This window comes from Castor canadensis, chromosome 8, assembly GCF_047511655.1.
Source record: "Castor canadensis chromosome 8, mCasCan1.hap1v2, whole genome shotgun sequence".
Classification (NCBI taxonomy): Eukaryota; Metazoa; Chordata; class Mammalia; order Rodentia; family Castoridae; genus Castor; species Castor canadensis.
The window spans coordinates 86,539,829-86,554,065 of NC_133393.1; the positions used below are offsets into that span (position 1 = coordinate 86,539,829).

Sequence of the window (14,237 nt, forward strand, 5' to 3'; positions counted from 1 at the left end):
TTAGGATTTGTTATTCTGACTGGTTTATCCACGTTACTTGAAGTTGACCTGTTTGGACTCCATACATCTCCATGCCAGTTAAGGATGGCCACTTTGCCCAAACTGGAAAGTATCCCTTAAGTATCTTTCTCACCCTTTTTTTTGTCTTGCTGACTTTGAGGAAGGACTGGTCTCAAAAGACTTAAGATTCCAGTTTTATCCTTGTGCTGAGGGCAGGCACTGTATTTTAAGTACTTACATTGGTTTTAACATTCCCAATAGCCTAAGAAGATGGTGTATTTACTACATGTGATCAGTTAGCAGCAGACATCCATACAGATAAGCACACTGTCCCCTGAGTCCCTGCTCTTTTATACTATGTAGGTAACACTAAAGCTAGTCCTCTGAGGCAGCTGTCATCCTTTGCATCCTGACCTACATACTATTGGCTATGGTGGAGAGGAAAAAGTGAAGGGGTTTTAGTGAAATCTTCACCCCAAATCTATGTAACTAGCTCTGAAGAGTGAACACACTCTCTTCCCTCACCAATTACCCATTAAGCTGAAGAGGATAACAGAGCAGCTCAGTTCATACCTGGTGGACTTGGCAGGCCTGCACCAGAGTGAGGAAGATGGGAGCCACAGAAATGGGGTTGGTGGGAGTGACCTCCCAAATACAGGGATAAGGTGGATAAGACTTCCTGCTTGGTAGTCATTTCCTGCTAACAGTGCAGGAGAGTTTCGTGTTAGAATGGGCAAACACCTAGGGCTGTGGGACAACTGGGAGATAAAGCTTGGCCCTGTGCATTAGGGAGAGCATGTTGGAGATGATACTGAGCTAAGGGTTAATCGAAGGTTAAATCAAAGTAAGAGGGAAGAAACAATTAGGAAAGGCTGTGGGAGTGGAGGTTTTCAGGCCAAGGGATCAGCATGAGACCAGGCACAGCAGCATGATCCATTGTGGAGAGGGCAGGAGACTGAAAAGGTAGGCGTGCTGGCTTGAGGAGACTAGTAGGAAATAGGTAGGGACCTGGTGCAGGTGCTCAGGAGCTGACTGTCCTGAGGGCAACAGAGCCCTGAAGGACCTTGAGTAAGGAGTGGTCAGATTTGTGTTTTATACCCTGGAGACTGGAGAAAGGGAAGAGAGGCCAGAAGAAAGGCAATTACTTGTCAATGCCCAGACTGAGGTCTCTATCCTCACTGAAAGGATCCAGTGTGAAGAGGTCAGTGGCAGGAAATGTACTAAATAAGCTTGGAACATGTTGGAAAGCAGCAAAGGTAGCATTTCATTATTCAAGAGGACTCAGGTAAACCTAAGGAGGTTGCTACTGGCCAAAGATGGGACAATTTGAGCATTAATAAGAATTAGAACTACAATGGATTAAAATCAAATTTATTGATTTATTGTTTTGTTTTCTGAGGCAGGGTCTTGCTATGTAGCCCAGGTTGGCCTCAGACTTGTGATCCTCCTCGTCAGTGTGCTGGGATTAGTGGCATGTGCCATCACGCCCAACTAAATGTTTTCAAATCTGTAAATTCACGGTTTTATTTTTAATACATATTATTGGTCACCTTTGGAGGATGCTAGAAACTGGCCATATGTTTGTTGATAAAGGGAAATAAACAAGCACTTATCCTTTCTTTTCTATATGAAGTAGACTTCAGGAAGTGAAAGTTTGTTTCCATAGAAATATTCCAATTTATGGGACCCACACCTGTAATCTTGGCACTTAGGAGGCAGAGGCAAGAGGATTGAGAGTTATAGTTAGCCTTGGGTACATAGTGAGACCCTGTCTCAAAAAAGAAAATATTCCAACTCACAAATGAAACAATTATAAGGCTAATTTATTCCTATTTTGTAAACCTCTGATGAAATAACGAAGCTACGTGATGATAATTAGTAGCCATTAGCATATTTACAGAGTCAACCTGACATGCCTACCTCCTGAGGGAAGTAAACACTACCAATGAAGTTTTCTTATGAAAAAATTAAATCTGAATCATATGAAGTTCTAGATCTAAGCCCCAGTTCACAGGAAAGCTAGATCAGGGGTACATTTTAAGTAGCGTCATGCATATGCAATCAACCAAACCCAGTAAGTGGAACACTGAGAAAAATGGAGGGTAGGATGTTTGTCTAGCATGCTAGAGGCCCTGTTTTTTTTTTTTTTTTTAATCCCCAGTATCACAAACACAGAGGTAACTGTGATGTAAAACAAATGTCAATTAGCTCAATCCAGTCATTCCATGACATATATAGATTTCATGTAGTACATGATAAACATACAATTTTTTTGTTGTTTTGAGACAGTGTCTCACTATGTAGTCTAGGTTGGCTTGAATTCAAAATCCTCTTGCCTTAACCTTTCAGTTCTGGGATAATGTGCCTGGTTTAAATACATATAATTTTGTCCGTCAATTTAAAAGTAATTATAGGGCCTAGGATGTAGTTCAGTGGTAAAGTGCTTGCCTAGCATGTGTGAGGCCCTGGGTTCAATCCCCAGCACTGTAGGGGGAGAGAGAGAGAGAGAGAGAGAGAGAGAATATATATATATAGATAGATAGATAGATAGATATTTATTTATTTATTTTATTTTTTGTTTTTGGCAACACTGGGGTTTGAACTTGGGACTTCCTGCTTGCTAGGCAGGCGCTTTTACTGCTGAGTCACTCCGCCAGTCCGAGAAAAATAATTTTTAAAAACAGAAAAATCTGGCCAGGTGCCGGTAGCTCACACCTGTAATCCTAGCTACTCAGAAGGCAGAGATCAGGAGGCTCTCCTTTGAAGCCAGCCCAGGCAAATAGTTCGTGAAACACTAGCTTAAAAAAACCCATCACAAAAATGGGCTGGTGGAGTGGCTTAAAGTGTAGGCACTGAATTCAAGCCCCAATACAAAAAACCAAAAACAAACAAAACCCCCAAAAACCCAAAAACCAACCAACCAGACAAAAAAACCCCAGAAAAAATTAAAGACAAACAACCGGGCTTTTCTCATTTTAAAAATGGCAAAAGGTGGGTGAGGGGTGCAGAGGTGGCCCAAACAATGTACACACAATGGCAAAGACCACTGGGGCATGTTGGTGCACACCTGTAACCCAGCACTAGGGAGGCTGAGACGGGAGGATTGCAAAAACAAGAGGAGAAGGAACCTAGAGGTTAAAAGGCACTTATGTGCCACATCAACAAAATTTGGATCTTGATTCAAATAAACCACCTCTGAAAGAGAGAAAAACAGATGGCCAGGCAGACAGACAGACAGTTGGGGCAATCTGAATTCCAATTCAAAATCCTGATATTTGTGCCCTTGCGGGTTCCCACGCTGAAGCAGGCTGGCGGGTATGGCCAAGGGACCCCTGCAGAAGCCTGTGTGGCTTCCTCCTTGGCTCCTGGGATCACTGACTATGGGAAAATCAAGCCCAGGTTCTGAGGTTTTCAAGGCATCCTGTGGGGAGCCTTTAAGAAGGGATCAGAGCCTTCTGGCAACAACCACTGGCAGATAAGAACAAACCAGCTGGGGAGCAGGTCCTCTAGGCTGAACTTCCAGGGGACAGTAGTTTATGAGACACTGAGCCAGAACTGCCCAGCTAATTGGTTTCCGAATTCCTGACCCACAGTAACTATGAGTGTTTATGGTTAAAGGAAAACAGGAGGAGCTGGGGATGTACCTCCGTGGTAGAGCACTTGCCCAGCAATGTATAGAACCATGGTAGATTCAATCCCCAAAACAAAAAAATAAAAAGATAAAAAATAAAAGTAAACATGTTTATCATTGTTTTAAACCGCATGTTACACAGCAATAAATAATACAAATACTCACTAGACAGTTAATAATATTAAAGAAATTGTGCTTATATCTTTAAAAGTTATCTTTTGAAACTGGACATGGTGGTGCACATCTGTAATTCCAGCACTTGGGAGGCCGAGGCAGAAGGATTGTAAGTTCTGGCAAGACCTTGGGGTGAGGGGTAGGGTGTGGGGGAGGGAGAGAAACAGCAGTTTCTTACAAATCAAACGTGAACCATTCGATTCAGCAATTTATCCTAGAGAAATAAAACTTGGTGTTTCCACAAAAGATGGATGTAAATGTTCTGAGAAGCTGCATTTGTAACAGGCTAAAACTGGAAACAATCCAACTATCCTTCCTTAGATGAGCGCATACAGTTGCACACATTGCACACAATGGAGCTCTCTGTGATACTCTGCACACAGGGCTGGAACCATAGTGTGGCAACAACTTAGCTGGAGCTAAAGGTGTTATCTTAGCTTTTCATAAAGCTGAGGTTCCATTGGGTACCCCAGGAGCCTCATCACTTAAGGAGCCTAGGGAAGCTGTTTTAATCTGTCTGGAAAGCCTTCTCCCCAACACTTAGTCGAAGAGCTCTTTCTGGGGCCTCCATCGCACCTGCACACACCCTCCATCATAGCACCATGCTCACTGAGGACTGCAGCGCCACCCACTAGCACTGGGGGCCACACCCACCTCTGGGTCCCCATGGTCTGGCTCAGTTTTCACACCTCCAGGGTGCCCAGTAAATGTTTGTTATAGAAACAACATGACTGAATGAGGAAATGAAATGAAGTTGTCATGGGGAGGAAGGTCACCCGCAGAGTGTCCTGACCTCAAAAGAGTGGAGAAGAGAGAAGCAAATGAGACCCAGAGTCCATCCTGCCCTTGCCAACACCATCTATATTCCTGGCAATAGGAATTGTGTCCCCAAGATTCCAGGCTGAGGGGCAGGACTGGCAGGGTTAGCTCCAGGAGAATCGGATGAATGGATGAGAGTTTATATTCACATCCTCTGTACTTTGTCCAGAGCTTGAGGTGAGTGTAGGAGATGGGTTTTAGTATTTGGTGCCTGGTCAGGAGTGGCGAAAGAAGGACACCCTGTATTTTCTCCTCTCACCACAGAGTGACAGTACAGCCCTGCAAACCTCCCAGATAGGCGCTACCTCCATTGCACCATCTAGTGGAAATATTTTCCCAATTGCTCTGGAATAAATGTGTTGTTTTTAGAATGGAAAACAGAACCTGTGTGGTAAACTTATATTTACTATTTAAAAATAACTCCTGGCCAGGTGCTGGTGGCTCACATCTGTAATCCTGCGCAAATGGTTCCTGTGGCTGACCCTCCACCATCACTTCTCGACCTCTGGCAACTTTCACCTCTCTCACTTCAGCCAGCTGCATGGGATGGGAAAGTCTCCTTTGCTCCTCTCAGACCACACCACATCCTTCCAGCTCTCACAGCCTCTTCCTCCTCCCACCTGTGCTTTGTTTGCTTTGAGAGTCCAATCCTGCCCCTTGGTCCTTTCCACTTGATCATACTTCTTTCAGTGTCCTGCTGGTGACACTTTCCTTTTGTTGGGAGTTTGAATGTGCTCTGGAGCCGAACTGCGTAGGCTTGAATCACAGCTATTCCACAGATAGGCTTTGACCTTGAGCAAGTCATTGAAGCTCTCTGACCCTCACTCAGTTGTATTAAAATGGAGATAACCAGAACACCTAAATACCTAAAAAGGTTGTTGTGAGGTAGTACTACAGGTATTGCCCAAATGTTATCATATATTACTATTAACACACAAGCAAGAGGCTGTGGATCACCTCACCTAGCCTCTCTCCAGCTACTTCAGCTCCCTCATCAGCAAAGCCTATCCTTGGATTAAGCCCACAATCTTGCTTCTGCAGGCCTGGAACCAGGCCTCTGCACCTGCTAAGAGAAAGCAGCTGCAACCACAGAAGTTCCACTTCCTTACAGGTCAGTGCCATGGAGATTCCTGGCCTCCTGCCTCCAGTGGACTCCGGTCTCCTTTGGAAACCCTGTGTAGTCCTTAGCCTGGCCCCTCTCCTCCATCAGCAGCAAACACTTTTTACATCTTTACCACTTTCTCTCTCCACATGAAATCAAAAGGTTCAAAAGTGAGTCCCTCTATAGCAAACTGCTAAACATGGCCACCATGTTTTGTCGCTCCTCCCAGTGGTACATGATGATCCCTTGTGGCCCACACTCAAGTCCTCAAATAGCGCTGCACCATCCTAACTCTGTTCCCATTTCTTGGAGGCTTTCCACTGAGCCCTTCCTAGCACTGAGGCCCAGTGAAGGGACATAACCTCTTCTCCAAAGGTGCCAGTCAAATTGGATTAGGGTCTACTATAATCACCTCATTTTAACTTGGTTGCCTCTCTAAAGACCTTACTTTCAGATGAGGTCACCTTCTCAGATTTTTGGAGTTAGGACTTCAACTTTTTCTGGGGAGAGGAACAAATTTCAACCCTTAACACCCCCATACTCAATTTCATGCATCCTGCTCTCTGACCACCACGTGATTTCTTTCCCAGTATCTCTCTAACCCATCCCTACTACAACTCTATCTCTAAAATTCTTTTCATCCCACCAGGACGGAACTGCAGCCTATGGGTCCTGCCTCTTTTATGCCCCTCCTTTATTGTTCTCTCTTTATGCAATTTATACTCCACAGTTAATTAACAGACTCACTCCCCAGCTCACACCTTCAATTCCCTGCTAGCTCTCCCTCCTTTGTTGTATTCAATTGGCAAGTTGGCAGCCCTGGCTAATCCCACTCACTAGTTCTTCTGTGTCTGACATGGAAGGAGAAGGAAATCAACACACATTCTTGTTTGTAAGACTCATCTTAAATCCCTAATCACCTCGAGCAGACCCTTTGTGCTGCCTGGTAATCCTACTATCTTCCCTTGTGCAGCCCCTTTTTTGAGTTAGATAACTACTCATAATTTCTCTTCTCAAACTTCCAACAGTTCCTTCTCCCATCCTTCCTTAGCTGATGATCTTGATATTTCCCTTGAGACAATAAAAGCAATCAGAGAAGTACTTCTGTAAGTAGACACCCATCATCTATTCAACTACTATTTCGGTGTCATCCCCTTTCTAGTACCTGTGAATGCTATTTAAAGCCACTTGTGCATTAGAGCCTGGCAATTCCCTCTTCTCTCTTCTGCACCATCAAATAGTCTCTATTTTATTATTCCCATGAGCATAAAAATATGCTTTCATCCTGGCATGCACATGTAGTCTCAGCTACTCCAGAGGCTGAGGCAGGAGGGTCACCTGAGACTCAAGGTCAGCCTGGACAACATAGTGAGACCATGCCTTAAAACAACAAGAACAGGAGCTGGGGATGTAGCTCAGTGCTTAGCGTGCATGAGGGCCTAGGTTCAGTCCCCAGCACCCTCTCCTCCCAAAAAAGGAGAATGCTTTAATTTCTTCTATATTTAAGAAACACTTTCAGAGCCTGGGAGCAGCAACATTCTAGTAGTAGCAAGCAAAACTGGCCTCCAGATCTTGATTTTTAAATATTCCTTACAAAAGAAACCAGAGCTCTTTGGAAAAATAGCTGATTCCAGGGCATGGGGGAAAATTCAAGATGAATCTTGCACGAACTAGGCAAGCACTCTACCACTGAGCTATATCCCCAGCCCTTACTGTTTTTCTGTGTTTTGTTTTGTTTTTTGAGACAGCTTCTCACTGTTTAATTCTCATTTTGCCAGACACATTAGCAGAATCTGAGAGCTGGTATTTTACTCTTTCTGGAAACATTTCTTTCACTTATGTCCAGGACTCCACATTTTTCTGTTGCCACTTTCTCAGTCTCCTCTGCCATTTCCTCCTCATTTCCCCTGACCGCTAAAACATGGAGGGTTCGTGACTCAGATCTTTCCTCCCTTAGTGATGTCATCTAGTCCTCTGGCTTTAAATAGATCCATATGCTGATGGCTTACTAGTTTAAATCTCCAGTCCAGGACTCTTTTCTAAACCCTGGACTTCTATAACCAACTGCTTACTCCACATTTTCCCTTGGATGTTGTCCAATAGGCATCTTGAATTTAGCATGTCCAACACTTAACTCTTGATCTTCCTTCCCCCAAGGTTGTTCTGTTCAGTCTTCCCCTTATCAGTTAATGACAATGACCCCCTTCTACTTGCTCCCAAACCCTTGGAGTTATCCTTGGCTCTTCTCTCTCCCTCACATCAATTACCTTAGCAGAGTCTATGTCTCTACTGCTGCCCTGGCCCAGGCCACCACCATCTCCCGTGGGGGTTACTGAAGAGAACTCTTTACAGTCTCCTGCTTCTATACTTGCCCTCCATATTTTCATTTCTCTGCAGTGTTCCTCATTCTGCTCTGAGTAAAAACCACGATCCCTACATAGGGTTACAAGATGCTATGTGATCTCCTGCTCCTATCAAATTGACTAAGAACAGAAAATTTGATAATGCTCAATGATGTGGAAAATGTGGGGAGATAGTTCCACTGCTACATTATTAGTGGGAGTGCAATTTATTAATTTTTATAAAAAACTTAAAATGAGGGCTGGTGGAGGGGCTCAAGTGGTAGAGTGCCTGCCTAACAAGCCTGAGGCCCTGAGTTCAAACCCCAGCACCACATACACACGCACAAATTTAAACTGAGCATACTCTATGACAATAGAGTAATTCCATTTACAGGAATTTTTTTATGCAAATACATAAGTGGTCAAAGATACATATGTGATGTTCACTGCAGCATTGTTTGTCATGGCAAAATACAGTGCATCCATACAATGGAACACCATGCATAACATGGATAGTCTGGAAAGATCTTCAAGATATATGACTAAATGCTAAAGGGAAGCAGCAAATCAGTAACTACAGAATAATGTTATTTAATAAAAGGTAATATATATAAATATGCTATCTGTAAGTGCATTTTACATCTGAAAGGATTACTAATAACTGATTGTCTGCAGAGAGACGCTGTAGGATCAGAGTATGAGGGAGATAATTCCTTTTCCTTGTATAACAGTATAACATTCCAATTTCAATTCCTTTCCTCTTTTTTTTTTTTTTTTTGGTGGTACTCTGCTAGCCCTATTTGTGATTTTGTGTTGGGTATTTTTGAGATTGGTTCTCTTGGACTATTTGCCCAGGCTGGCTTCTAACAGTGATCCTTCTGATCTCTGTCTCCCAAGTAGCTAGGATTATAGGCGTGAATACTCGGCAATTCCTTTTTTTTTTGAGACAGTCTTGTTACATAACCCAGACTGCACTTGAACTCATGATCTTCCTGACTCAGCCTTTCAAATCCTGGTAGTACTGGTGTATGCCACTTTACCTGGCTTCAGTTACTTGTGTGTGTGTGTCGGGATGGGGCGGGGGGACTGGAGTTTGAACTCAGGACTTCATACTTGCAAAACAGGTGCTCTACTGCTTAAGGCACACTTCCAGTCCTACTTTTTAATTATTTGTTTTAGGTGTATGTTAGGCCTTGCATTTGCTAGTCAGGCCCTCTCATTTTTTTTTTTTTCTTTCAGTGCTAGGGTTTGAACTGAGGGCCTGTAACTTGAACCACTCCACCAGCCCTTTTTTGTGATGGGTTTTTTTCAAGATAGGGTCTCATGAAGCATTTCCCCGGGCTGCCTTTGAGCCATGATCCTCCTGATCTCTGCCTCCTGAGTAGCTAGGCATTATTGCCTGGCAAATTTTTATCTATGTCCATTTTCTTTTTTTTTTTTAATGGCACTGGGATTTGAACTCAGGGCTTCACATTAGCTAGGCAGACACTATTACTACTTAAGCCACTCTACCAACCCTGCTTTTGTTAGTTTTTGAATAGGGTTTCACATGTATGCCTGGGCTGGCTTGGACCAAGATTCTTATTTATGCTTCTGGTATAGCTGAGATGACAGGTGAGCACTACGGTGCCCCGCTAATTTAATGAGATGGGGTTTTGTATTTTTTTTTTGTCTGGGCTGACCTCAAACCTTGATTCTCCCAATCTCCACCTTCTGAGTAGCTAAGATTACAGATGTGAGCCACCACTCCTGGCACCTGTATTTACTTTAAATTCATGTGGCTTTAAAAATTATTTATATGCTTGAATTAAGTCACACAGGATTATAGAATGGAATATATATACATATATACATATATATACACACACACACACACACACATATATATATATATATATATATAGAGAGAGAGAGAGAGAGAGAGAGAGACAGAGAGAGAGAGAGAGAGAGTTTGCTGCAGTTCATATTTTTAAATCTTTTTTTTTCCCTCCAGTACTGGGGATTGAACCCAGGGCCTCATGCATGTGCTCTACCACTTGAACTATGCTAAAACAAAAACTTGTGTGCTTTTGTTTCTGAGACAGGGTCTTGCTACCTTTTGCCTGGGCTGCCTCCAAACTTAGTCCTCCTGTCTCTGTGACCCTCCCCCTGACCCCCGCCCCAGTACTTGGGATTACAGATGTGTACCAACATGTCTAGTTTTAAAACTATTTGGATAAAGAAAACAAACAAAACATACTATTTGTAGAAAAATTTAGAAAAGGGTAAATAAGGCAATGAAACCACTAGCAATCCATTAACAATTCTGGGATATTTTCTGCAAAAGACAGAGTACTGATTCCTTGATGCCATTTGGGGGATGGGCAGGTGTCTGGCAGTTTGGGATTCCTTTATTTGGGAAACCCAGTAGAAAAGGTCTTGTGCAATGGTTCAGCAAACATTCACCCATTGTGCTCAGAGAGATTAGTGAGGTCACCCTAATTCTGCAAGCAGATGTTTGCAAACTGAGATAGGAAGTCTTCTGTCCCAGCAAGGATCACGTGGTCTTTTAGCAAAAGGCGTTTCTGAAGTGCAAGAAGAAATTGAGTTTTCTGAGTCGGGTGTGGGTGGCTCATGCCTGCAATCCTAGCTACTCAGGAGTCAGAGATCAGGAGGATTGCCATTCGAGGCCAAGCCAGGAAAATAGTTCACAAGACCCTATCTTGAAAAAAATCATCACAAAAAAACAGGGCTGGTGGAGTGGCTCAAGTCATTAGAGTACCTGCCTAGCAAGTGTGAGGCCCTGAGTTCAAACAACATTGCCATCAAAAAAAAAAAAAAAAAAAAAAAGTTTTTTGGAGTGTCAATGTGCCTGTGTACCCCCCTCCACAGAACTGGTTCAGATTCTTGGTCCAGAACACTGGGTCTGTGTGAAGGGCCTATACGGTCGTGTGGACTCTGGATGGCTTACCTATGGCCAGTGTCTCAGCAGCATGTCTGGGATCAGGCAGGGGAGCAGTTGGTGGGCAAAGCTGCCTCCAGGGACCAGGTGTGGCTGATGCTACCGACCTTCCCCTGGTGCCTGATAAGGGACATTTCTCCAGTAAGCTTGCACTACTCCAGGGACCAAGGTGACCTCTTACATTTGCAAACACAAGAGAACAGAGCTCAGCAGCAGACTGATCAGACCCTGGTGAGAAAAATGTGGATGGACCCTTGGTATCGGCTTGGAAGAGGCAGTGGGGGGAATCAAACCCACCATGCCAAACTCTTTCCTGGAAAGGAAATTGGAAAAACATCCTGCAGGCAAACAATTCAGTCCTAATTAAGAAATGAGGTAATCCATCAGATTTAAGCAGAGAAAAGGGCTTGAAAGAGGAAAAGGGCAAGTAAGAAATTAGGAGGATGCAGACTTCTTTGAGCCCACCTGTGAGGAGCTGTGCAGCTTGGTAGGATTATATTTAAGCCAATAAAGCAAAGGGGTACTGGGAGAGAAAACTCAGAAGTGGAAGGACAAGGTAAAATGGGATCCTGACTTTTAAACAAAACCAACATCATACTTGACCCTTCTCTGAGTCTTTTAGGTTTTTCAATGATGACACCTAACTAAGGGAAAGGATGGGAGAGGCCAGATGCCTGAGAGGATAGGAAAAGTAGAAGGCTAAGCAACCAGCTCGCCCAACTAACTTCCTAATCTACTATACAGATGAGGAACACCAGGTTCAGAGAAAGGATGCTGATTTCAGAAGGAAACCAGCCTTGGCAAGTGAAGACTCTTGCCTTCTGGTCTAGTGCTAGAAACCTCTGCCTGTTAGGAATGATTCACAGACTAACAGGAAGCTGGAGATTAAGTCTGGGCAGAGATGGCATGGCTGACGGGTTTGGGGGGCACCCCTATCAGGCTCTACCACCGCTCTTCCTGGGCAATCACTGATGTTCCTGAGCCTCCATGATGCTGCTTCCAGGCCAGGAGTGAAGATTAGGAATCATGAATCTGGCCAGTATGGCAGGTGTGGCTGAGGGAGTAATTTCACTGCTCTCAGGGAGCACATGGAGGGAGGAGAGTTGCTGCTAGAAGGAGCTAGTATAAAGGGAGGTGCTGCCATCCTCACGCCCAGTCATACAGTCAGGTTCCACTGACCCCCGAATTAAAAGCCTGTGTTACCAACATGGACATGTTCACCTTGTATCTCTCTCTCTCTCTCTCTCTCTCTCACACACACACACACACACACACACACACACACACACACACAAGCTGTCCAGAGTCCCAGCCATAATTCCAGGAGGCCTTCAGAGCTGAATGTCATGGAAGGTGGCCAGCATAGACTACATTAGGGAGTTTTGGACAAGTCATGTCACACCTTGTGACCTGGAAAGGAGGACTTTCTCAGCTGGGCTGGCTGCCCCTCATTCACCTGCAGGTCTTTGCCCAGTTCCATTTCTAACAGGAAGTCCAGAGAGAATCTGAAATAGCTCCTGGAAACCTGGACTCTTTCCCAGGTTCTCATTTCTGGCCTGTCCTTTCCCGAACTGAAAGTTTCAGAGCTGAAGGTACTTCTGAGGTAGAAACTGGGTTTTTCCCAGATCCACTTCCCTAAACCTGAGAAGAGATTTGAAGGTGACAACAGTTTGAGACCCAGTTGGGTTTCACTTCACTTCATGGCAACAGGAGGCTACAGTTAACTCTACCCTTCAGCCTGACTCTCCGAATTGGCTTGCCCACACCACCTGATACATGCAGGAGCTTGAGTGCACACCGACAGTCTTCCTTCCCACCTCCCTCTCCAAAGGGATGCCCACCCTTCTGTCCCACCTGGTGCTGGGTCAGAGGAATCCCCCAACATTAGGTGCAGCTCCAGGCCTAAGTCCCATTTCTCCAACCCATAGTTATCTGCTAAGGTGACTAAAGCCAGCTCCCCTGTGGAGTGCTGTCTCACAAGGTTTCGAGGCATCCTCTCAGCCTGGTGCCCATGCAGTACTCACCCACTTGTCCACCCAAGTCCTGTCACACAACAAACCAAGTCAAGGAAGAGAAGGGCCTCCATGTTTATTAGGGATACTGCAGAAGCAGAGGCTGGAAGCAGAGCAGCCGCATTTTTAACAGATAAATTAACTGCAGTGCGGGTTGGGGGGTGGGGACTGGGCAGGCGCTTTAATATAAAAACAACAAAAAGACAGACCCCAAAGACATGGGGCAGGGGAGGGCAGCACCATCCAGACAGCAGGAAGGACCAGGGCAGAGAGAAAAGGCAACTTGTCCCCATCAACCCCAAACCCCACTGGCACAGGGCCTTCATAGTGGCCCCATGGGGGCTTTGGAGCAGGGGAGCAGCCAGGTTGGGCAGAGATGGCACAGCTGGTGGGCAGGAAGCCCAGCACCACAAGATGGCTCAGCCTGAAGTGGGAGCTAGGAGGGCTGGAAAGAGTGGCCTTGAAACCCCCCCCAAGTCCCTTAAAGGATGAGCCTTACTCTGGGTGAGTGAAGGGACCAAGGGTGGGGTCTCTCCCTGAGCTGAGCATGGTCATCTCATCCACAGCAGCGGTGGAGTATGTCAGGGACCCCTGTCACCTTCTCATCCACCTGCGTCCTTGGTCCCTTCAGGGAGGACTCCTCTGGCTTTGAGCCATGGGGCATGAAGAGCAGGTCCAGTCTGGAGTCCCCACCTCTGGAGGGGTTTATGGTGGGCATAGCCCCTCAGCCCTGACTCCCACAGGAGGACAATGAGTCATAGAGTGAGTCACTGAGGGACTCCGAGGTCTCCAGCCCTGGAGCAGCCCCACTGGCCACTCTGCCTTCCTCGCCCATATCCGATGTGCTGGGGGTGCGACTGCCCCCAAATGCTGGGCCCTGGGGCATAGAGGATGGGTGGCTGGGCTCCAGACTCCGCTTTCGGTCCACGGGCAGTGCCTGGAAAGGAGGGACTGCTCAGAGGGCACTCCTCCTTACCTCCTGGTCCAATGTGAGAGGTACTGGGCTCTGAGGGGTATTCTGCCCACTTGGTGAATGTGCTTCAGGGGGTCCACCAAGATGGGGTGTTCTTTAGAGGAAGCAAGCTGGAGATACAACTACGCAGTCTTACCAAGCTTCCAGGGAGCTATGGAAACCTTTTCTCTAAGTAGGGTGGGTGCCCTAGAGGGGCATCAAAGGGGTGCTTCCTCAGCCTTCTCGTGGACAGGGCAGGACACA

At 45.5% G+C, this 14,237-nt stretch overlaps 1 protein-coding gene across 5 annotated transcripts in view; it reads right to left on the bottom strand.

The window, feature by feature from the left end:
- Window positions 1–13,080: 13,080 nt before the first annotated feature.
- The window catches only part of Nckap5l (NCK associated protein 5 like), a 53,865-nt gene continuing 52,708 nt past the window's right edge, over window positions 13,081–14,237 (bottom strand). For all 5 annotated transcript variants that reach the window (XM_074083333.1, XM_074083332.1, XM_074083334.1 and 2 more), the window contains exon 13: window positions 13,081–13,958. In XM_074083333.1, the coding sequence (XP_073939434.1) occupies window positions 13,746–13,958 (213 nt within the window). In that variant the 3' untranslated portion in view covers window positions 13,081–13,745. The remainder of the gene's footprint in view (window positions 13,959–14,237) is intronic.